This window comes from Spea bombifrons, chromosome 2 (genome assembly GCF_027358695.1).
Source record: "Spea bombifrons isolate aSpeBom1 chromosome 2, aSpeBom1.2.pri, whole genome shotgun sequence".
NCBI classification, from domain to species: Eukaryota; Metazoa; Chordata; class Amphibia; order Anura; family Pelobatidae; genus Spea; species Spea bombifrons.
In genome coordinates, this window is record NC_071088.1 from 111,470,857 (window position 1) to 111,494,133 (window position 23,277).

The window sequence follows — 23,277 nt, forward strand, 5'->3', positions numbered from 1 at the left end:
ACGAACTTTTTGAATAGTGAGGTAACGATGTTGATATGATATATTCTGTGAAGCTTTTTGGGAATTTCTACTCCCAGATTATCTATGCCATCTTGGAACCATTGCAACTCACAAGGTTGTAGAGTATGTCCCAAGTACATCGCTCCTAATTTCTCCAAGTTGATCTTGAAACCCTTTATCGGGAGGCATTGTTCCAGATTTGAGAAATACAATGATGATGTCATCAGCAAATGCTATTAGCTTATGTTCTATGGAACCTATCTTTATCCCCATAAACCCCGGCCAAAACTCTGAGCAAGGGGTCTAAGGCCAAACTGAACAGAAGTGGGGACAGTGGGCAGCCCTGGCACCCCCCCTACCCGTTGTGATAGGTTCCATATTTCACCCATTGTCAGGATTGTCTGGGGGGTGTCATAAAGGTTGCGTATAAAGTTCAGAAATTGGTGCCAGAAAAATCCAAATTTCTGAATCCTGACCAAGTGAGGCCATGCAACAGAGACTTGAGCAAAAATAATTTCAAATGTATGTTTAATTTATAAAAGTCTCTGATCCAACAACAGTAGGAAGGATTACGCCACTTTGGATGAGGGCCAGGTAGTGTTATGGCATCTGTAGCGCAGACGACTTCCGGGCATGGATTATAAGGGACTCCATCACCCTGTGTACCTTTCCCAATACCCCCTGGGGTCTCTTGCAGGGTTTTGTCAAGTCAATTCCCCGATTTGGGGAGTTTGGCGACGGAGCCCTGCTAAAACGCAGCTGCCTTGACTGGCTCCATCCCTGGAAGTCTCCTGCTCTACATTAAACTCTATACTTCCTAATGGTATATGAGCATCCCAAAAACAAAACAAAAACAAGTCTATTGCTTATTGGTAGACACCATGAAGCTTTTGTTGGGACTTTTTCTGAAAACATTACCTTATCAAAAAAAAACAAAAAAAAACTTATTTCCTCTAAGAGATGAACAAATGACAAGCTTACAATTTTTTTGTAAGAAACGATACCATTTACTCCCAATGTTATAAAGATTTAAGCCTGACAGTTTTTCTATAATACAACAATTTTAAAAGCTAACATTTAAGAAAAAAAATGTAATTCAGGTATTTGTGTTTAGAATACAAGATGCAGGAGGTTTTTTGGTTCTTAAATAAAGACAAATATGCAATACTTATCTAAGAAAAGCGAATAAAGATGTTTTAAGAGCCTTGACCGTACGCAACACACTGAATGCCGTGTTTTTTTTTATTTCAGATTTGTGGATTTTTTTGTGTGTTCATATACCTGATAGATTGTAAGCTCAAAAGAGCACAGCCTTTTCTCTAGTACCGGTTAGATTGTGAATTTTAACATTGCCGTTTTCCTTTTTTGCTTTAGTGCTACGAAACCTGCTGACAGTGTCATGTCCTTGTGGAGTAACCCAGGCTTGATAAAACCTTTCAATAAAACAATTTACAACAAAAAGCACCAGTTTTTATGGGAAAATAATAAAATGTTACATTTTCCAACTACTTTAAAATGTTTGAACTCCGTCTCCACTCACTAAGGAAACCACAACAGAAATCCAACACGGCTCCATAACGTAGTTTGGCTTGTTGTTGGCTTGTTGTTTTTAACATTTGTGTAACAAAATGCAGAATTAGGAACATCATTCCAGGGGCAATAACCAAACCAGAGCTCCTGGATATCCCATTATGAGCAGTGGCTCAGTCAACATGGTAGTGATTACATCGCTCGTGTTCAGCGTCCCTGATCTAGATAATGACCACCACATAATGCCACGCTATTAAAGGGGGAAAGTAACACAGCACATGTATAGAAAAGTCTAAATACATTTTAATGCAAATTAACTCCTTTGTGGCCAGATGAAATTGTATTTGCAATCCAAGAGAGAACAGTGGCGTTTCCATAGTGCATGTGTATATACGGTAATTTTAATAACCACTACTAATAATAAGCAGCCAGTAATGTGAAAATGGGAAGTATAATGGGAAGAAAACCTTTATAGCGAGCGCAGTGATGTCACTGTGATATCACTGTCATTTGTAAGATATAAGAAAGATCTCTACCCATACTGCTCTGGGAACTGTGCAAAAATTATTATATTTGTTTAAAAAAAAAGGGCCCCAATATCAAGGCACCTATTGTGTATCAGAAATGCTGAACATCAGAAAATGCTGAACAAAATTACCAAATAACAAAAATTGTTTTGTTTTTTTAATTCTAGCACTAATCATTATGCTATGTATTTCTAGAATTTTTTTTTAAAAAAAGAGGGTCTCCTTGTCCAGAACAAAATTAATGTCTAATTTGTTTGGACACATCAATTATAGTAAAGGAGAATTGGGGTTTAAAAAACATGTAAAAAATGACAAAAAAAAAATTCTCCAGTCTTACTATACTCCTATGAAAAACCCACGGTCTGGAAATGGTTAATATGGATTATTTGTTGGTGGGGCTGCATGTGGTACCAGGCAGTCCCTTTAATAACTACAATAAAGCACCTCTGAATCAGTTACAAACAAGGGGCATTAAATAATCTGGTATCATAAACTGCATTTCAGAAAGATGCCAGCATTGCAATGGTTTCTATTAAAACAGTTTATTTTCCGGTGTTACAATTTTATTTTTAAACTTCCCAGCTTCTTCCCATGCTCAGTGTGCCAGGAATGATACAAAAAGTATTATTTCCAATTACCAGGTAAAAAAAAATGATACAAATGCATCTATGTAAATTCAGCCCTTTGCAGTTATGGTAGTTTATGGTAGATAGTGAGATTATCGGCCTGATGGTAAAATGGCAGATCTCATCTGCAGTAGGAACCTTTGGACAAGGAAGAAAATGTGGCATCTTGGTAAGGCAGTCCACTACCAAAGGGATAGCCATATGACCAGCAAAAAGCAAAGTCTAGAAGAAAATCCAAGGAGACTGAAGACCAAGGCTTGGAGGGGACGGGATGAGCCGGTAGGAAATCGGATTTACAGAGGAACTTTTCAGACGCACAGGAGGACACACATGGTTTGGCAGACCAGTACACATGCTTGGAGTACAGACTAGGCCATCAAAATCATCTCTACACTATATCATTTTTGTCATTCCAGGGTGGCGGGCCAAGGGGGCATCAAATCACAACCTAAAGAATCACCAGATTAAAAGGTTTGGGCACATAAATCATTTGGAGGCCCTCAATGCAAGGTCAATTTCAAGGAAGTAATCAATGATTACAATAAATGAATTGCTCTTATTATTATCATTGTTTAGATATTGTTAAAATTCAGCTTTTTGGGTTTTAGACGAAGCTGGCCACTTGTAGCTGAAGAACCGCTAACCTCATTGTATACAATTGATAAAAATATAAAAATCACAAATCCTCTGCATGAATGAAAGGTGCACAAAGGACACCAAACAAAATAGTTTTCTTTTCTTTGTGGATAATTGTCCTTACATTCAATACATATCACAATCAGCAATTGTCATACAAGGCCACCAGCCAGTTATAAAGCCACCCCTGTCATAAACATGATTTATGCAAGAAAGGGCCTCTAAACGTTGTTAGAACAGTGGTGTCATATGGGAATATTCACCAAGAAAGCTAAAATCCAGGGGAACTCTACTCTCCCAAGATGGTGATCACCACTGTTTCATTCACAAAAGTAATCACAACCTTCCTGCAAATGTTGAGCTGCTGACTTAAATCAGGGGCTTGAATGTAAATACTGGCACTTTAAATTAAAAATTGTAATATAAGATGCTGATGTATCAAATCCTCAACTATAAGGATATTTTCTTTCTACTTGGATTGTGTTTCCCAAATTGGGAATCCATTTTCTGTTAATACGAATTTTGTAAAATCTCAGATATGCGTATTATCTATAGGATATAAAAGCATAGTTTCATTCATCAACATTCTGATAAAATGGAGAAGTAAAACCTGTGGTATCCAGCTGATGTGAAACGGGATCCCTACATGTACTTCATGTGTTTATACTCCCAAAGTTACATAAGCTTTCTGGGGCCTCAAAGGTCTCTTATTCAGCTGGAACATCTGAGGATCCGAAAGCCATTGCAGCGTTACATGTTTTCCTATGTTGGCCCAGTAAAAGGAATCCACTTTGACCAATTTTCTCTTGGGATAATAAGGCCATTTTTCTTACGTCTATGAGAGAGATCCTATACTGCCCGTGATTTGAATGAATCATGCTGGTTAAAAGGGTTATTTTAGGCAAAGTCGTCAGCCAGTGACTCTCTTATTTGATCGTCATCCCAACGCATAAAATGCGGGAATTAACAACATGGTAACCTTGGCATCAGAAATAAGGAAGAGGCCCATGTGCTTTCCGGTTGCCTGCCTATTATATGAATTAACTGTAAAGGTGTAAGCATGTAAAAGCTTTTTACATTTTTGTGACAGTCAGTGTAGGCCATTGATCATTAATCATCATAGCTTGGAACTCTGCAATTTACAATAGCCTTTAAAAACTTCGCAATTTAAACTTTGAGCTGTGCCATCCCATCTCATCTTAGGGCATTGCATCCTGGCTTTAGTGTTACACCAGTGCTTTTGGGTAACAAGACTGAATTACCTCCAATAACTGCAAGACTCCCCCGAACTCTGGCTTTCCTTCACCTCTTGTGTTCGGCAAATTATGCAGACAAAGAGGTGTTTTGATCTATTCTGGTAATAGATTAAGGGGATGACAATGTCCCTCCACTTGCTCATTTGGAGCCTGTGGTTTGGGAGGAAGAGTTGGGAGAGGCTGCTATCTTTTTCCAGTGCGACGAGTCTCTTTTCCGTTACTGACTGAATTGGAGGCTCCAGGAACTGAGTGGTTGGGTTGGCTGCGTGTGATCCGTCCACCAGATGGATGACTAGTTGTTGAGGGTTGGTGGGTGGTTGGTCCTGGGGTGTTATTGCCATTACCGTTAGGTAAGTCTGTGGCTAAAATAAAGAAACAAATTTTCAGAAACAATGTGGTACAATTGACCTATGGCATGGTTATTACATCACAGAGGAAAAAGATTAACTTTAGTGCTACTGAAAAGTCAGGCAAGCGTTCTCCCAAGGCAAACCAAGGAGGGGGGCGTACTATTATATCCACCAGTAATATGTAACCGTAGAAGGCTACCAGTCACCTATTTTTGTTGCTGTTAGACGAAGCTACTACATGGTGACAGACAAACCATTGCGCACCTCAAATCAGTCACAAAAATAAATGGACGCTTTCTTGAGAAATAATCCATATATCCTCCTTGAGCTGTCCATAACTATTCAATATCACATAAGCCTATTGGCAGTGGCGGAACTACCGGGGTCGCGACTGCGACCGGACCCTGGAGTTCTGCCAGTCAGGGGGGCCCAAGTGGTTGCTGAAAACGACTGCTCGGCAACTCTTGGGCCCCCCTGACTGACAGAAATCCAGGATGCCTCCGCTCCTCGCCGTCGCCGCCGCCTGCCTCAGCGCTGCCCAGAGTGCAGTGTTGGGAGCGTGAGGTTTTTGTCTTAGCAGTGAAGCGCCGGCACCCGAGACAAACGCCTCACGCTCCCAACACAGCACTCTGGGCAGCGCTGAGGCAGGCGGCGGCGGCTGCGGCGACGGTAAGTGACCTACAAAGGGGGGGTATGGAGGGAGTGGGTAGATCTTGAGAAGGGGGGGTATGGAGGGAGTGGGTAGATCGTGAGAAGGGGGGGTAGGGAGGGAGTGGGTAGATCGTGAGAAGGGGGGTAGGGAGGGAGTGGGTAGATCGTGAGAAGGTGGGGTAGGGAGGGAGTGGGTAGATCGTGAGAAGGGGGGGCAGGGAGGGAGTGGGTAGATCGTGAGAAGGGAGGGGTAGGGAGGGAGTGGGTAGATCGTGAGAAGGGGGGGTAGGGAGGGAGTGGGTAGATCGTGAGAAAGGGATAGATGGGTTGGGGGTGGGGGGGGCCCTTAACAGATTCTCGCACCGGGGCCCTGAGGTTTCTAGTTACGCCCCTGCCTATTGGCAAAACAGCCTAAATCCCATTATTAAAGATTTTTGTGTCACGAAATGTGTTCTTTTTAGCTTTCAAATGAAATAAAGACATTACACAATTGGGGCTTAATGTGGGGTATGTATAAAGCAAGCAATTGGTATGTTACCCCTGTAAACATTCTCCTAGACCATGTGGGTGTAATATAATAAACTGAGTTTCCCCCAAGCTAAACATTTTGTAGAAGATCTCAGAGCTTTCAAAGGACTTTGAAGGAATCCTACGATGCCAGAAACCTTGGTGAAAAATGCCATTTAGCCTTTGATAGAAAATACCGAGATTATATATATATATAATTATAATTATGGGAACATCAAGTCAGATCTTGGTGTTTTCAAGCAAACAACCTTGTAAATGTAATACTGATCAGATATCAGTAACTGTGAACAACAAGACCAGAGTAAAATAGTAATTTGTTCAACAAAAATATACAATTATTACATATCCACCTCAAAAACCAAAAAAAAAAAAAAAGAAAAGGCAGGGTGACCTCTAATGAAGCCGATACTGAATAAGAAAAACGCAGGTCAGGCTTTAGGGAAAGAGACAACAGTACTATGTTATATAGTGAGTTTTTTCCCAATTTTGTTTTGAATAACTACCGTATTTGCTCGATTATAAGACAAGGTTTTTTTTCAGAGCAAATACTCTGAAAAATACCCCTCGTCTTATAATCGGGGTCTTCTTATAAGACTATGAGACGACTAAGATCCAGATCCCCGCAGCTGCAGGGGACCTGGCTCCTCCTGTCTGCCCCCCCCCCGCCCCACTTACCGGTACTTCTGAGTCCCCGGTGTGTAGCTGGGGCAGCGTGTAGATGTCTACGCGATTCGCGTAGACCACTTCCGCTGCAGCAGGAAGGAGGTGTGGCTAGCAGCGGGGGTTGTCTGCGTCTATCGCGCAGACCTTCCCTGGCTGTCTGCTAGCCACGCCTCCTTCCGGCTGCAGCGCAAGTGCGTGGGATCTACACGCTGCCCCGGCTACATGACAGGGAAGTTTAGGGGGGGCGGGGGAGTGTTAAATGGGGGGCATAAGGCATTTCTGGAGGCAGAGTGCTCTGTGAAATGCTTTTTAAACCCCTTAATGCCACTCTGCCTCCAGAAATGCCTTTTTAACCCTGGCACAGTGGCATATAGGGTTAAAAGGCACATCATGGGGCACAGTGGCATATAGGGGGTATAAGGCATTTCTGGGGCAGATGAGCATTACTGGGGGGCAGGTTGGAAAATAGAAGGAAATAAAACCAAAATATTTTTCTCAATCATAGCTTTTATTAAAAAAAAAAATAGTTTAGATGAATTAACATTTACTGGTAAAACTTTTTTCCTATAGGGTCGTCTTATATTCAGGCTTTTTCTTTTTCCTAAATTAATATTAAGATTTTGAGGGTAGTCTTATAATCAGGGTCGTCTTGCATATATAATAAACAGGGGCCATGTATTTATTGGGAGATGGGCAAGAACGTGATTTTTATTACCTGGTGTAGCTGGGTTGCTGGATGAGTTGTGATTAGCGTTTCCCGTTGTACTTTCTGCCTGGGTCTGAAATCAAAGAGAATTGTGACAAACCTTGTGAATTCCCGAGTATATGCAGGGTGGGAAAATTAAAACCGTGTATTCACTAAACTGGAAGTTTGTACAAGTTAAATAACTGATAAACTTTCTGCCAAGACTCACATGACAGGATAAAGCATAGCTGCAGTAGTGAGCTAAATCTCCCAACATTAATACTTTATTATCCGGGGCCAGTGAGCGCAAAACAATACATGCACTAAAATACTATTTGTTGACATATATGGAGAATAATAACTAGTCCTCTTCTCTGTCTGGCTTGTAAGAAGCATTGGTCTGCGCGTTTGTATATAATGGACATTGGTCTACATACCTCCAGACTCGGTTATGTATTGGTATGATTCTAACCAATTAATATTCAGCCTAAAAAGTTACTCTTGTTTCGAACACGCTAGGCTGCAGGACTGTGCCGATGAGTAAACGAAATATCGTGTGCAGATCAATCAGATAACTCTTACTGATCATTATGCATAGCAGGGTTGGTGAGATGGGACAGCACCTCTAGTGTATTTGAAGGGATACTCCAGTCACCATATGCACTTTAATGCATATAATAGCGGCATGGTCCCTTTAAATTTTCATATGGTCCATTCTGCAAATGCATTTTTCCCTTCCCTCATACCTTAGGTAAATGCTCCTGTACATGATGCACTGGCGAATGCTGCAAATGCAGGGGTCTGTTCAGACCCAAATGCACATGTGTAAATTCTTTCCGTTTATTTCAATAGGGACATTTTCTTGCCACTGATTGGAAGCTTTAGGCAGCCAATTAGTGGCAAGAAATGGTGAATCTTGGAGGAAGAAGGCATGTCCTTTCAACAGCCCCGGAGTTGGTCCTGCATGAAGAGATCAAGTCAGCATTTTGTGGCATTTCGGCCATACATCTGGGAATGCAGAAATACATATGCCCCTTACCTGTTTGCCTTGGGATTGTTGGGCGACATATTCAGGGTTTGGTTCACTGAAGTTGGGCACCTCTGAATAAACCATACAGAATCTTAAAAAGAAAAAAAAAATCTCAACAAAACAAGAAAACAGAATTGACATATTTAGTATTGTTTGTTGAATGAAAAGCATCAGACAGCATGAACCCGTAACTTATTTAATCAGAATAATCTACAGTTTAACCATATAGCATGTTTGAAGATGTATAACTAAATGCTTTCCTGTCCTGAACACGTCTTCCCCACCGCTCTTTTCAAGGTTGTCTTGCAATGGATAACCCAATGGTGAGAAATAATAATCCAGTCAGGGCTGCTACCAGAAGATGAGCCTTTCACAGACCAATAGCAGTGTGGAAGTCTCATGTCATATTCCTGCTGGCCTATGCAATATACAATGAAGTCAGAGCATGGAGAAGGGGATCGGTTTACATTAAAACACACATTGGGCTGTTGGGCTCAGGCCCCTAAACTGTCCCTAAGTAGTCCTTAGTCATTGGTGCGCCATTGTGATAATCTAAACATAGTGTTAGTGTGCCAGAGGAGGTATCTGCCACTGGAAGCACTTTTTTTTTTTGGCTTGTCGGAATTAAGGGGATGTCAGATTTTTCCAACCAGCTATGCCCCAAAGAGGCAACAGGTGGCAACCCTTGCCACTTTGTGCCCTAAGCAACTGTCTACGTTGTAGAGCTGACCCTGGTGACACTTAATTTCTTTGGTGGCCAGTAAAAGCTGATTTTATCATAGACACTAATGAAATGCATACAGCTAAAAATATTTAACCTAAACCATTACACTATAATCATACAGACACAATGCTCGGAGACCTGACAGATAGTCTTACTCTCCAATCTTCTGTAAGTCACCACCTCGTCCTGTGTAAAGCGTCAAGCAGCCTTTAAATACAGAGGCGTATCTGCAATTACAAGAGGTCACAGGTAAATAAACGTATAATACAAAAAAACAGGAGCACACATGGCGTATTTTGCCCAAAGAAAAGTTTGATAAAAGTTTATAAAAACAAAGTGCCTAAATAGCTTGGTGTTTCAGTCCAACCACAGAGACTTTTATCAAGGGACATTGATTGAGTCTTTTGATAAAAGTCCCTGGGTGGGACTGAAACATCAAGCGGTTTAGGTACTATGTACAGTAAAACTTTCTTTGGATAACCAATATTCTACATTTTGTTTTTCGTTAAATGTAATTATTTTTTAGCTATTTAATTTAAAATAAAAGACAAGTTGACCTCATGGCAAGCATATCATTTTCCCCATAGACCTCCCTTATTATTGTTTCCTTTTTTTCTTCTTACTTTGTCTTCCCTAATTTTCTTATCAAAGTATGTTTTAGCTGCACTGATTACTGATATATTAACAGCCATAAAGCAATCAATGAGCCAAAAAAGTCTGCCTGTTTCAATGAGGCACACAATAAATTTGCCAAATGGTTACACACTTATTGCATCACACTAATACGGGGTTCACCTCACAGCAAGTTCTGTAATACAGAATGCGCTTGGTTTTTCAAAGGACTTACTCTTGTACCTGTGACATCTCAGAATTAAGCCAACCAAACACCAGAAAACCCCACTAATCAACAATTTGCACAATCGAGAGTTTTACAGATCTGTAACACCTAATGACATTCAGACAGTCTGTGACCCTCTGGGTGTCTGCTGCTCCTTTGACTTGACTTCGCTTTCTTTGTGATTGGCAGCACCGCTAAAAGGATAAAGGGGCACAGTCGTGAGATCACACCACGAGATATGACGTTGGCCTCCTGGGTCAACTTTCCCAAGCCCACATCTCATTCATGGTAGGCACATGTTGGGTCGCCCCTGCGATGAGTATAATCCCGAGCCCCGTTATACAGGAGAATGTACTATCAGAGGCATGCCTCCTCCTGTCTGTGGATGTGTACACATTCAGCATTGGTATTGCACCAATCTTGAACGTATGACACATTTATAATAATTAAGGCTCTTGTAACGCTCTAAATGGATGCTTACTGAGGAAAGTAAAACACACACACCCCATGAACTCCCAGACTTCCTACCCTTTAGTGAGCCTGATGATGTCCCCGGGCTGGATCAAGTTCCCCACATCATCCCAGACAGAGATGTTGATGCTTCCCGTTTTGTCAGCCACTTTGCAAGTTCTAACTTCATGACCATCCTTTGTCTTGGTTACCCTGCCTGAAAAACAGATATCAAAAAGTCAGTAATGCTTGGAAACTATACATTTTTTTTTTTTACTTAACATCACCTACAATATAAATGCAAATAAAAAGGCGCATATAGGAACAAAAACATAATCAAGAACATTCTTATGTTTCCTTCAGAGATATGTCAAATGTTAGAGCATACAACAATATTTAATGTCACAAATCTAGTTCTGTTTTGGTTAAAGTTTTATATGTAGCACAATCACCATGGAAACCAATGCAAAGTACCTGCACATTATCGCATCCCATATGTATGTCCATTGCGTAATCATGACACCAATCAAATTTAAAGGGACGCTACACAAACGCCATATGCTTCAGTAGCTGCCACTGGGGCTGCTGCTTCTTCAGGAGAAATCCTGACAATTTGATTGCAATATTCTTGCAATGTTACTACTGGCACGCATTTCATTTGGGTATCGAGTTCACTTGGGGTGTGCAGGTAAAATACTGGCTTGGTGGGACCCTCAGTACCACATTACACAGCAAAGCACGAGAAGCTGAAGAGAGAATCAGAGGCCACAAGCTTTGCCGTTTCTATAATATGTTTTACAGGGTACTAAATGAAATGCAAACTCACATTTCTAAATGTTCTGCCATTGGTAGAACCGACGTCATACCCAGTGTCAGCAACATGGCAGAAAAATATTCCCTACGTTTCACAGAAAAAACAAAAAAACACAACCCACCTGTTTCGAGGACAATAAATATCACACTGAGATTTTTCAGTCCAGGCTTCACATCTTTCACAAAGGTCTCTGTGGTCATAATGAGCTGTTTCGCTGCTCGGCTTGTGGTAAAACGGGCCCTGGGAATTAAAAAACAGTACACGGACTTCCGTTACAATTTTGCAGGATGCATGGGGAGCAACGCACGGCGTTCTACTTTTTGTGGGAATAATGTGTTTTGTGATGAATTTCATCCGTCGTCTATACAAAAGAATCAAACAGCACTCAGGTTATACACTTTCCTGGAGCAGCCAGCCTTCATTACTTACATACAGCGAGCCACGCATCTAACTATTGACTCGTTAATGTACGAGTACAACGTTCCTATTAATTGTTTTCACACAATGATCTGATAACCGGAGACATCTTTTCCATCCTGTAACATTAAGAAGTTAATAATAATGTTGCCATTTTATCCATACGTAAGGAAAACACGGTCCTGCATGATGATGCCGGTATTTAAAGACGCTGTTCCACCTACTCTGCTGCATTTAACACTTTTGTAACTTCATGCATCATAAGAAACATTAGGCTTGATTCTATTACCTGATTACATCAAGCCTTAGTCGGAAAATAAAGAACCGTCGTTCTATACCAAGTATGACTGTACCAATTAAATTCCCCAGACTAAAAGCAAAGAAACACATGTGAGCCGTAAGAAGCAGCATCAAGACGTCACACAACGTGCTCCACCAGAACAGCGAAATCACATAAACGTCGACGCAAATGTTTTATTGCTAAATGTGGTTTTTGTTACATCGCCAATTAAGGTTTAGTCGGGTACATGAATCAAGGCCATTCAATAAGCGCTATTTATTCTTTAACCATGCAAAGTTTTGTTTCATTTATACACTTTTGCTGCAAACTTTTGTCATGTGACACAAAAGAAGGCCCTGGGTTGTTGCCATAGAAACCAAGAAAGCTTCACAAAAATGAACATGCAGCTTACATGTTATTAAACCTTCAGATGAACAACAGAACGACTGATCCTAACACTACCTGCTGAGGCATTGACATACTAGAGAATGCAATGAATGTACTTTGTATGTTTAATAGCAACTTTAAAGACGAACAATCTCCCGTGACGCCACTGCTTAATCATGCTAATCTATCACATGTTCTTTTAGGTGACAATAGAGAGATGTTGCGCAACACCTCAGACATGAAACATCTGTCACCTGATGCAAAGAATAATTTCTTTTTTCTAGACAACTCCAGAGGTTCCAAAGGGCTCTCCAGGCAAATGTTTGTGATCCATACAGGTGGTCTTCATTGACTGACTACTTAGCTTTTTTTGTTGCTAGTTGGGTCTCTTTTTTTATAATTATTTTATTGACTGGGGCTTAACTCTGCCCCCACGCTGGATCTATTTTGAAGGATGCAAACAGCGCTGCACATCAAGCTCATATACACTTTACATTTTAGGACATTAGAAGCTCAACGTCTTTGAATCTGTTAAACTCCTACATTGCTTAACACAAATATTTGCCCGCCACTTGTAATTAATGAACGGCCTTCTATATTTGTAGGTGACATGATGGACGAGGGTGTTTCACAATCGAACTGTACAGATGTTTCCATTTCACACCTGGGAATAAAGTTGAATGAAGTGACTGCTCACAAACACTTTAACCCCTTAATGACACATCCCGTACATGTACGGGCTCAAAATGCATTGCTTTCAATGAGTTTAGGGACCGCCCATTGCCCTTAAGGGGTTAAAAGAAGTAAAGTTTGTCATGCTTTAGAGCAAACACATCCCTTTACATATTAGGACCAAGTGAGTTATTTTCTGTTGTATTGAAATTAATGCAATGTAATTATTCTACATCATTTTTGTATTTCACTATTAATTGCCGTTGAAGATTGAGTCTGGTTAGATAAGTGCGGAGCATTACGTTTACAATATGCTATTATGGATTCTGCCAGGATAATGTTTAGATTCCATGGAATCAACAGCTGGTAGTTCAGCAGCTGTTGTCTAGCTAGATGACCAAAGATACTGGGTTGCCATGGTGAATACTAGGCACATATGCACACAACAGACAAATATATATATATATATATATATATATATATATATATATATATATATATACACATACATATATATATATATATAAAGAGTATATTTTGAGAAGGGGAAAGGGTCATATACATCAAATGAAATTCTTCAGAGAGCTCAGGCTTAAATTCTCCAATTGTGATGCAAGAAAGAAGACTTTGTCCATTTGCCAGAATTACCAGCTACTATGACATCAACAGGGACACAAAGTTGTAGGGATGAAGCAACAAAGGAGGGACTATATTGGATCTGTACTATCACACAACTTAGTGACACATACTGAAAGCACTCCCCCTGCCTGTAAGATTCTGGGGACATGATGCTAACTGATGCTATTTTACTGTATAGACCCCTCACTGCTTCAGCGCGAGGTAATTATCCCTCCATCTACTTCCCCTGCAGCACTCAGCTCAGTCCGCACAGAGACACTCAGCACACGTGGCTTTTGTATGTTTTCATATCAACGATTTGGTTGACATACACAACACGTAATACCTTGCGCTGGGAAGGTCCGCTGCCTCAATCGCGACAGCTTCCCCCAATCGCGATAGCTCACATTCCCCCACCTCCGGACTCTCTTAGCTTTTCCCTGCTCTTGCAGGAAGTTACTGACATAAGCCACCCAATCGGAGTACGAACGCTTAACAATGCACCAATCACGTGCAAGAACTGCAAGTGCTGACCAATAGAAACAGGCGCCCCGCGCAGGGCATCAGACTGTCTAGACGTCAGTATAGGGGCGTGTCACTACTCTAGGAGGCGGAGCTCCTGTCAGAAAACCGCAGTGCAAGCTATGTGATTCAAGTGCTAATGTAATAGTGCCAGTGTGATGTACCGGCTGCAGAAGAGCAGTGCGAATTGGAGCAAGGAAAGGAAGCCGGAAACGGATTAGTGCAGTGTTCACCGACAGCCAAAACTCCTAATGCTTCTCATGTGAAACAGCTAGACCTTAGAACTGATGTGCCACATTTCCAGTTCGATACACTAAACCTACATGAGTGTGTAGTCATATATAATAATCAGCAGGGCTGGACTAGTCATCATAGGGACCCTAGCAATGTCTCTATGACATCATCATCAAAGAACAATACACAATAAAAAAAACCACATTTTTAAAACCTCAAGGAAATAAAACAAAATGTATAATAAGTAGAACAGTGAAATGATAATGCGAATAGTCCAAGATTTGTTAATACACTATATGCATACCTGGGAACTCTCCGGGTTTAGCCCGGAGATCTCCAGGTGAGCCCTGCTTCTCTGGGTCAAGACCCGAATCATCCAGGTCGCAGGACTGGGGTCTTGACACGCCCCGCTCCCCGCCCATTTTCCCTTTAAATGGGGGTGTTTAACTCCCACTGACGTCAGCGGGACTGCCCACTGACGTTACGGGGACACCCACCGACATCAGCCGGACCTCCCGCTGACGTCAGTGGACAGTCCTAGCCGGGTCCCGCAAATGAAGGCTCCGGGTAGCTGGAGCTCAGAAGTTCCCAGGTATGACTATATGACCAAATATATTTGAACACCTAACCATCACACCTATATGAGCTTGTTGGACATGCCATTCCAAAACCTTGATGAGTATTAATATGGACTCACTCCCTCCTGGTGGCAACACCAGCTTCCACTCTTCTGGGCAGGGTTTTCACACGATTTTAAAGTTTGTTCGTGGAAATTGGTGCCCATTCAACCAGAAGATCATTTGTGAGGCCAGGAACTGATGTTGGATGAAAGGGGCTGCCACAGTTGAGTTAAGGTAAGTGTTCTTTGCAGGCCACTCGGGTTTCCCCACTCTATATCACTCCAGCTGATGTTTGGCATTGTGCATAATCTTACGCATGGAAACCCATTTCATGAAGCTCCTGAAGCAGTGCTTGTGCTCATATTGCTTCCAGAGGCAGTTTGGAACTCTGTAATGAGTGATGCTACAGAGGACAGACAATTTTTTACGTGACACAGGGCAGGATGGCCAAAAACCACTCCAAAACCACTCCATGGCCAAAAACTATTCCCCCACCTGGAAAAAGAGAAAACTGACACCCTGGGGATCATTTTACCTGGAGACAAACTAGGAGATTTCAGAGTGATACACAAAGGAGTGGTCTTATATAGTCAAATACATGCGACTGTTTATTCAGTCTTGGGTCGAGTCAATAGATCACAGTAAATATTCACAACATTCTCAAGCAGTTGAAATTACTTTTGAGCTGACAAAATTAACTATAGAAGAATAATGTTCCAGATATTGTGTATGTCAAAAACACATGGGAATGTCCATAAGAAGCATCTATGAATAGACAACCCAGTGTTGTGGGGGTTTATTGCTCTTTTAAAGTAGTAGCATACCTGAGAGTATATACGATGAGTGCGGGAAGTAGGACCTTCCTAAGGACAAAAAGACCTCACAAACTCTTCTTACCCTGAGCTCAGCCAACCCTGAAGGCAGCCCTGCCTAAGAGTATGTAGTCCCCTTGATGCCCCTGCCCCCATCATTAATAACACCAAGCTTGGTTTAATCATGTTTTGTATCTTGATTGGACAGTGGGCTGGTGTTGGGGAAGAACTGAATACACGATACATAGGGGTAACAAATGATAAGGACACCTGTCCTGTATTTTAATTCAAGGCCTGATTTTGTTTGACCAGCTATTTGTCTTTTTTCAGGGGGAATATTTTTCTCGTTGTTCATTCTCATAACCCTATGCAGTCCTGAAAGTATCTGACATACTAGGCTAGGGGAATCTTCTGATCTTGCTTCTGTTTGTAAGATTGGAAGCTAGTTAACGAGGCCAGTGCCTATCCTGCATAAAGTCTGTCTCAAGGACCAGTTACAGATACTTTTATAGTGTATGGACAAGCATCTAGGTATACAGTGTGGTGGCATGTTCACTAACAAATTTCCTTAGAAACCTTTTAGTCATATTTCATCCAAGACTAAAAAGATCATCAGATTCATATGAACTTCAATTTTAATGAATTTTTGCCTGATTCTTGCATTTGTACAACTCTCTAAAAAAGGGGGGACATTACATTTATTTATATATCGCCAGTGGCGTCGGCAGGGGGGGGCCAGAGGGGGCCATGGCCCCCCCTACATTATGCTGTGCCCCCCAGTGTGCCCCCCCAATTGAAATGCGATGCCGCTTTGACCCGGCCCACCGCCGGGAGACCAGGACATTTCCCGGTGTGCCGGCAGATTGAGCTGAAATTGCAGCCGATGCGGCTGACAGTTTCAAAGCGGTTTTAAAACCGAAGCGGTTTTAAAACCGCTTCGGTTTTACAGCCGCTTTGAAACTGTCAGCCGCATCGGCTGCAATTTCAGCTCAGACAGTTTCAAAGCGGCTGTAAAACCGCTTCGGTTTTAAAACCGCTTCGGTTTTAAAACCGCTTTGAAACTGTCAGCCGCATCGGCTGCAATTTCAGCTCAGACAGTTTCAAAGCGGTTGTAAAACCGAAGCGGTTTTAAAACCGAAGCGGTTTTACAGCCGCTTTGAAACTGTCTGAGCTGAAATTGCAGCCGATGCGGCTGACAGTTTCAAAGCGGTTTTAAAACCGAAGCGGTTTTAAAACCGCTTCAGTTTTAAAACCGCTTTGAAACTGTCAGCAGCCAGCCGTTTAATGGCTTGCCAATCGCTGAGGCTCTTCGTCCCGCCCCTTTGAAGATGCACCGTGATGCTCAAGGGGGCGGGCACTTTCGGAACAGATGCTCTATGACAGGGAGCACGTGGTAGGAGAGCAAGAGCAGCGGTGTTAAGGCGGAAAAACGAAGACTTCAAAAAAGTAATTATTTCATTTAAAAAAAATAGTTGAGGGTCTTCAAATGTCATTTGAAATTAAAAGGAGAACCCCCATTAAATATGTTTGGGTTAAAAATGCCATTATTTAATATTTGTGTTATTTGCTCTAAGTCAGAGCAAGGAGCAGTGCACTAGAGCAAGTACACCAGATCTCACTGGAGGTGGCACATTAACAAGGGGGGGGGGCTGCCTTGGGAAAATAAAATACATAAAGATGGTGGCTGGCAGGCTGGGGACATAATTACACATCAGGGGGGGTTAATACACATTTGTATGGGGGCCATTATAATAACCATTACAAGAGGTTGGTGCATCAATACACAAGGGAGGGGGGCAGGCTTGGGGCATCAAATAAATCAATACACAAGGGAGGGGGGCTGGCTGGGGGCATCAAATAAATCAATACACAAGGGAGGGGGGCTGGCTGAGGGCATCAAATAAATCAATACACAAGGGTGTATAGCAAAAATGCACAAAGGAGGGTGGCTGGGGGGGCACAAATACACAAGGGGCAATACACACAAACAGAGCAATGTGGAAAGCATTTTTATACTAGTAGTAGTATATACTTAATAATATTAGTAGGTTATCCCATCCTGGTGTGGGGGTCCATGTGGCAGCAGAGCCTGTCCTGGTGTATGTGTTTGGGTGTCAGTGTGGCAGAGCCTGTCCTGATATGTGTTTGGTCATCTGTTTCCTGGCACTTTACTTGCTGTAGAGGGTTAAATAGAACTTTGTAATTTGTATTTATCCAGATTTTGTGGTCACTTCAGAGGACAAAACTTTCTAGGCCTAGAAATCAGTGAGAGGAAAAGTAAAGGTTTTGTGTTATTTACTCTTATTTCAGTCTGAATATATTATTAAAAGGAAACGTAGATGTTGGTTCAGAGTTTGTGAAACTCAGTTCTTGATTTCATTATACAGGACGCTATTCCCCTTTGGTTTCACAGGCCTTCTCAGGCCAAGTGGTACTCAGCTTAGTTATATGCAGCCGCAGGCATTGTGTTATCTGTAATGAGGTGTTCATTTGTTCATTTGGTGACGCAGTGCTAAGATGGTTGTGATGCATTAATGCATTAATATTGTTAGGAATAATGCTATCACTGTTTTGTTGCGCTGAATAAAACTGGACTTTTTCATCTAAAAATTTTTTGCAGTAGCAAATGTTTGATTCCATTATGTCTAATCTTAATTTATTTGGGCCTTTTAACTTTTTTGATTTCTGGGATTTTAATAATGTGATAAAAATGATTTATAGTTGTTTGGATGTCAAATAGTGTGTATAATTCTGTTGATCTGTATCTGCTATGTTTCCATACATTATTTATGTATACCTGCAAATACAGGTTTTTTTTTGTCTAATTCAGTTGCGTGTGTTGTTTCCATGTGTTGTTTATTTGATCTATACCTGAACTACAGGGTGTAAGTAAAAGAGCGGTATGGTTTAGTGAATGAGGGGACAAAGGGACTCTGGGGATGATTACAGGAGAGAGGACCTCTCACTGTCACGGTGCAGGACTGACTCTCACTGTCTTCTCCCGATCTGCAGTTAGTGTGGCAAATATATTTTTTTCGGTGTGGTAGCGGAGGGAGTGATTGCATGCAAGGGAGCGCTGAGCAGGACCCAAGGAAATGCTTGGGTAGGGTCCAATTTTTTCACTATAAAATATATTGGCAACAGGGTCTAATGTTTATATATATATATGTATATATATGTATTGGCAGCAGGGGCTAATATTTATTTATATATTGGCAGCAGGGTCTAATATTTATATATTGACAGCAGGGTTTAATATTTATATATATTCGCAGCAGGGGCTAATATTAATATATATCGGAAGCCGGGACTAATAATATATACCGGCAGCAGGGTCTAATATTAATATATATCAGCAGCAGGAGCTAATATTAATATATATCGGAAGCAGGGGGTAATAAGTGCATATTATGTAGTTAAAAATGCACGTCTAACGTGTATATATATATATATATATATAGTGTATATGTACCATTTTATAATTGGCCCCCCTACTTTGGTCCCTGGCCCCCCATGTGCCCCCCTAAATATGAAAGCTGGAGACGCCACTGTATATCGCCAACAGATTCCGTAGTGCTGTTACAATCAGTGGAATAATTTAAAAATCATACACATTTGGGAACAACCTACTCATGCATATTTATGAGGCAAATGAAAGGGGTGTTTTATAAATATTACTCCGCCCCTAACTAAGATCCATGGGAGTGTTCTGAGCCTAGAGGGATATTTAAACCCTTACTTTGAGTTCTATCATTGCCTGAGATAGTGCCTTTGTACTTCACTGGCGTTCTGGTTATTACATTGATTCCTGGTATTTGTTTTGTCTTCAACCCTCACTAACGTTGATTGCCGCCTGCCCTGTGCTTTGTGATTTCCCTCTTGCCTCTACCATAATATTTGATGACTCATCAGTTCCTGACCATGTATGTGGCTGGCAGCCGCCATCTGTGTCAGAATAAGCATTTGTCTTTGCTGTGCCTGCTGATCTTTGTTGAAGCTGTAGGGGGCATTCTTTTCATCTTCTGCAGAGAGGATACACTTTTGCATCTACAGGTGGGCTACATCCCTTCTACAGAGAAAGTCTTATCAGTAAACCAAGCATAGTACAGCAGATTTTATCTTTACACAGCAATGGGGCAGCATAGGCAACTAACATACAGGCACACTAACATACCCAGACACACTTTCATTAGCATACCCAAAGACACATATTTACACACTAACACACCCGGACACCCATTTTAACATGCTTATGCAGACGCACATGCATACACTAACATACATACCAACACACACACTAAAATACCCAGGCTGACAAGCACACGTACCCAGACACTAACATACATACCCACGCAGACACCAACATGGATACTCAGCCAGGCACACACTAACATACACGCAGCTCACCTACCCTGCAAAGCCAGTGCTTGCTGCAGCTCGCGCTACCCCTGCAGACTCACACAATGCGACGTTGCCTGACCCCACTTCCTCCTGGAAGTTAGGGAGATAACGAGGTAAGTCCAGGTGCTGGTACCTCTTTATCCCCACTCCCAGAGCATACCTCTGTTTATCTCGGGGGGGGGGTGCCCTCCCCTGGATCCACCCATGGTCTTACCACCATGACATATCTTATTGGTTTCCATTGCGATAAGACCACTTTTAAAACAGCATCAGGATTGCTTTTTATTCGCTGCCCCCATTTTATAGCCAACTAACACTGGAATACTGGCACCATCTGTTGGCCAAACAGAACTCGCACTTCTGCATTGGAGAGGTTGAGGGGCCCATTAATTTGCATTCATTTTAGTCTGACAATTAGAAATGAAATAATCTGTACCTCATTTTTTTGGCCAGCCAGTCATTTAAAACATGTTAATTGACTAGAATTGGTCGTAATGAACTAATGTGGCTAATTTAAGAACAATTATTATGGTAAAATGTTTTGTTTTGATAAATCATCGATTTGTCCTGTCAAATTGATCCAACGGCTTACCTTAGGGCCCCATGACAGCCATCCTTATACCCCCTCAACAGTTTCCAGTGTCTTGAAGTTTGTGCCACTGGTATAGGCCAATACATTAATGCAACTGACAGAATAGCTTCACAAAACAATTTACCTTGTAAGAGCGCGTTAATCATCCTTAAACAAATTTAATAGTATAATGCCATTATAAAGCTTAGTATCCATATTTTTCCCCAATGGGTAATTTACATGAAAAATACCGTAATTTGAATTTAATGGTGCTAAGGGTTTTATTGGTTAAAGATCCTATCTATTTGGAGCACTACATATAGTACAAGCTGGCCACCACAAAATGCCAAACCATTTTTGGGGTGTGTGGCTGGGTCTTGGTCAGGGTGTAGTCATAGTTTTAACAGGAAATTTTCAAATGTTTGGTTTAGCATATAAAAGGGAAAGGAGAAAAAGGTGAGAGACAACACAGGAGAGGAAAGAAAGAAAGTATGTGGAAAAGAGAGGAAATGGGAGAAAATAGAGAATATAGAAGGAAAGGATAGAGAAACGATATAAAGGAGAAGAGAAAAAAGACAGATTAAGAGAAAGGGAAATAAAATAGAGAAATAATGGGAAAGAGTCTACAGAAAGGAAGTGAGAGAGAGGGATGGGAGAAAGGAGAGTAGAGGAACAGAAATAGAACAGAAAGGGAGGAGAGTGAGAAAGGAAAAATGAAGATAGACGAGAGAAAGGAGGGAAGAGGAGAGCAAAAAGAAAAGAAAGAAGTGCAAAATTAGACAAAACTGGAGAATAATGACATTTGGACTCTCCAGATCCTCCATCAGAAAAATGTAAAATACGCCTATTAAAATTAAAAACACAAGGAAAAACCTGCCCTCAGTTTTAGTGCTTCAGACAATTCTTTCCACAGAACCTGTAACTCAACCCGCATCAGTGAAAGCATGCATAAAATGTCAATTCTCTCCCCCAACCACCCTAAACATTGTCCATCCTTCCACATGTTTCACCGCATTCCAGGCCGCTGCTGAATGCAGCAATCAGCCATTTTCACTTGTTCAAAGGCTGCCCAACCCCCTATGTAGAGTGCAGACGCACATGGCCACCGGGCCAGCATTTTCCAGACATAAATAGGTAAATCCATGATCTGGGGTTTACTTATTTTTTTCAAGACTGAAACCTGGACATGTGGCAATCGTATATTTGTATATCAAGATGGGTGCTGATGTGGTGAATGCGTACATCTGAATATATATATATATAACAAAAGTTATGGTGGGTAAAGGTGATGGAAATCCTTCCACTTAAAATTAAGGGGGTGGTAGAAGCGTTATTAAACACTCATCTACAGACACCAGACAAGCAAGAAGGCTTGTTTTTTCCCTCAGATCATTGTCGACCTTATTTGCATGCGCCTACCCAGAATCCCCTGTGGTTGTGGCAGCACCATGAGATTTCTGAGGGAACAACAATCCTTCTGGTGTCTGTAGATGAGTGTTTAATAATGCTTCTACTACCCCCTTAATTATATCTATCTATCTATCTATCTATATATATATATGTGTGTATATATTTATATATATATATATATATATATTGAATTTCCATTTTATTTTAGTGTTTTCACCACTATAATATTTGATCAGAAGCATGGTTTACCTTAACTTCGGTATCTGTGAATATCTAGCTATACAGAAAAACTCTATGAATAAGCGAAGAAGCGAAGTGTTAGGAAACTACAAGTCATGTTTTATTATAAACTTTACATAACAATTTTTTCCGTAAATTCCAGAGATTTTTTTTGTATGTAGGAGCTACATGAGTCTCACGTAGCGAAAATGTGCCCCAACTCCAGCACTCAAAGGGTTAAAGTATTCTTTTATTTTTATTTTTTTGCAGTCATGTGATCACCAGTCCTAATGATTATTACACCACTGACATCAAATGACTGGTGTTAGGGTACAAAGTAAATCACTTCATCATCCAAGAAACTTTTTGACAATTTAACAGCGACATAGTTTAAAAAAATAACTTCCTTGCTGTAACTTTGTATTAGTGCTTTATGTTTTGTATTTTCATTTATTTTTGTAGACCACTATGGGATAGGCTGCCACCTATTAATAATACTTAATGTTCATTTCTCTTCAGTTTTTGACCAACCATATAACCCATTCGTACTTTTTCATCCATAAAAAAGAATAATAATAAAAAAGTGACATCACAAGCATCCGTAAGATATAATGGAGATGCTTAAAGGAGAACAGTACAAATAAAATTATTTTTTTTTTAATGCCTTACATCCTCTACATGCAAAGTAATTATAAAAACAAAACGTTTATTATGGGTCATTCACTAATGGCTCAGTGGCACCTACTGTGTAAAATCTTTCCAAAGCGAAATTGTAAAAAAAAAAAATGCGGTATTTAGGGTACAAA

At 41.0% G+C, this 23,277-nt stretch overlaps 1 protein-coding gene across 1 annotated transcript; it reads right to left on the reverse strand.

Annotated features, from left to right (window-relative positions):
• Nucleotides 1–3,412: 3,412 nt before the first annotated feature.
• NABP2 (nucleic acid binding protein 2) lies at nucleotides 3,413–14,123 on the reverse strand. The gene is made up of 7 exons (XM_053455617.1): nucleotides 14,029–14,123; nucleotides 11,430–11,548; nucleotides 10,573–10,711; nucleotides 9,362–9,433; nucleotides 8,492–8,573; nucleotides 7,483–7,546; nucleotides 3,413–4,937 (listed from the first exon to the last, which is right to left on the reverse strand). Exons 2-7 carry the CDS (start codon nucleotides 11,506–11,508, stop codon nucleotides 4,759–4,761), a joined length of 615 nt encoding a protein of 204 aa, XP_053311592.1. The 5' UTR covers nucleotides 11,509–11,548; nucleotides 14,029–14,123; the 3' UTR covers nucleotides 3,413–4,758.
• Between the last annotated feature and the right edge of the window lie 9,154 nt (nucleotides 14,124–23,277).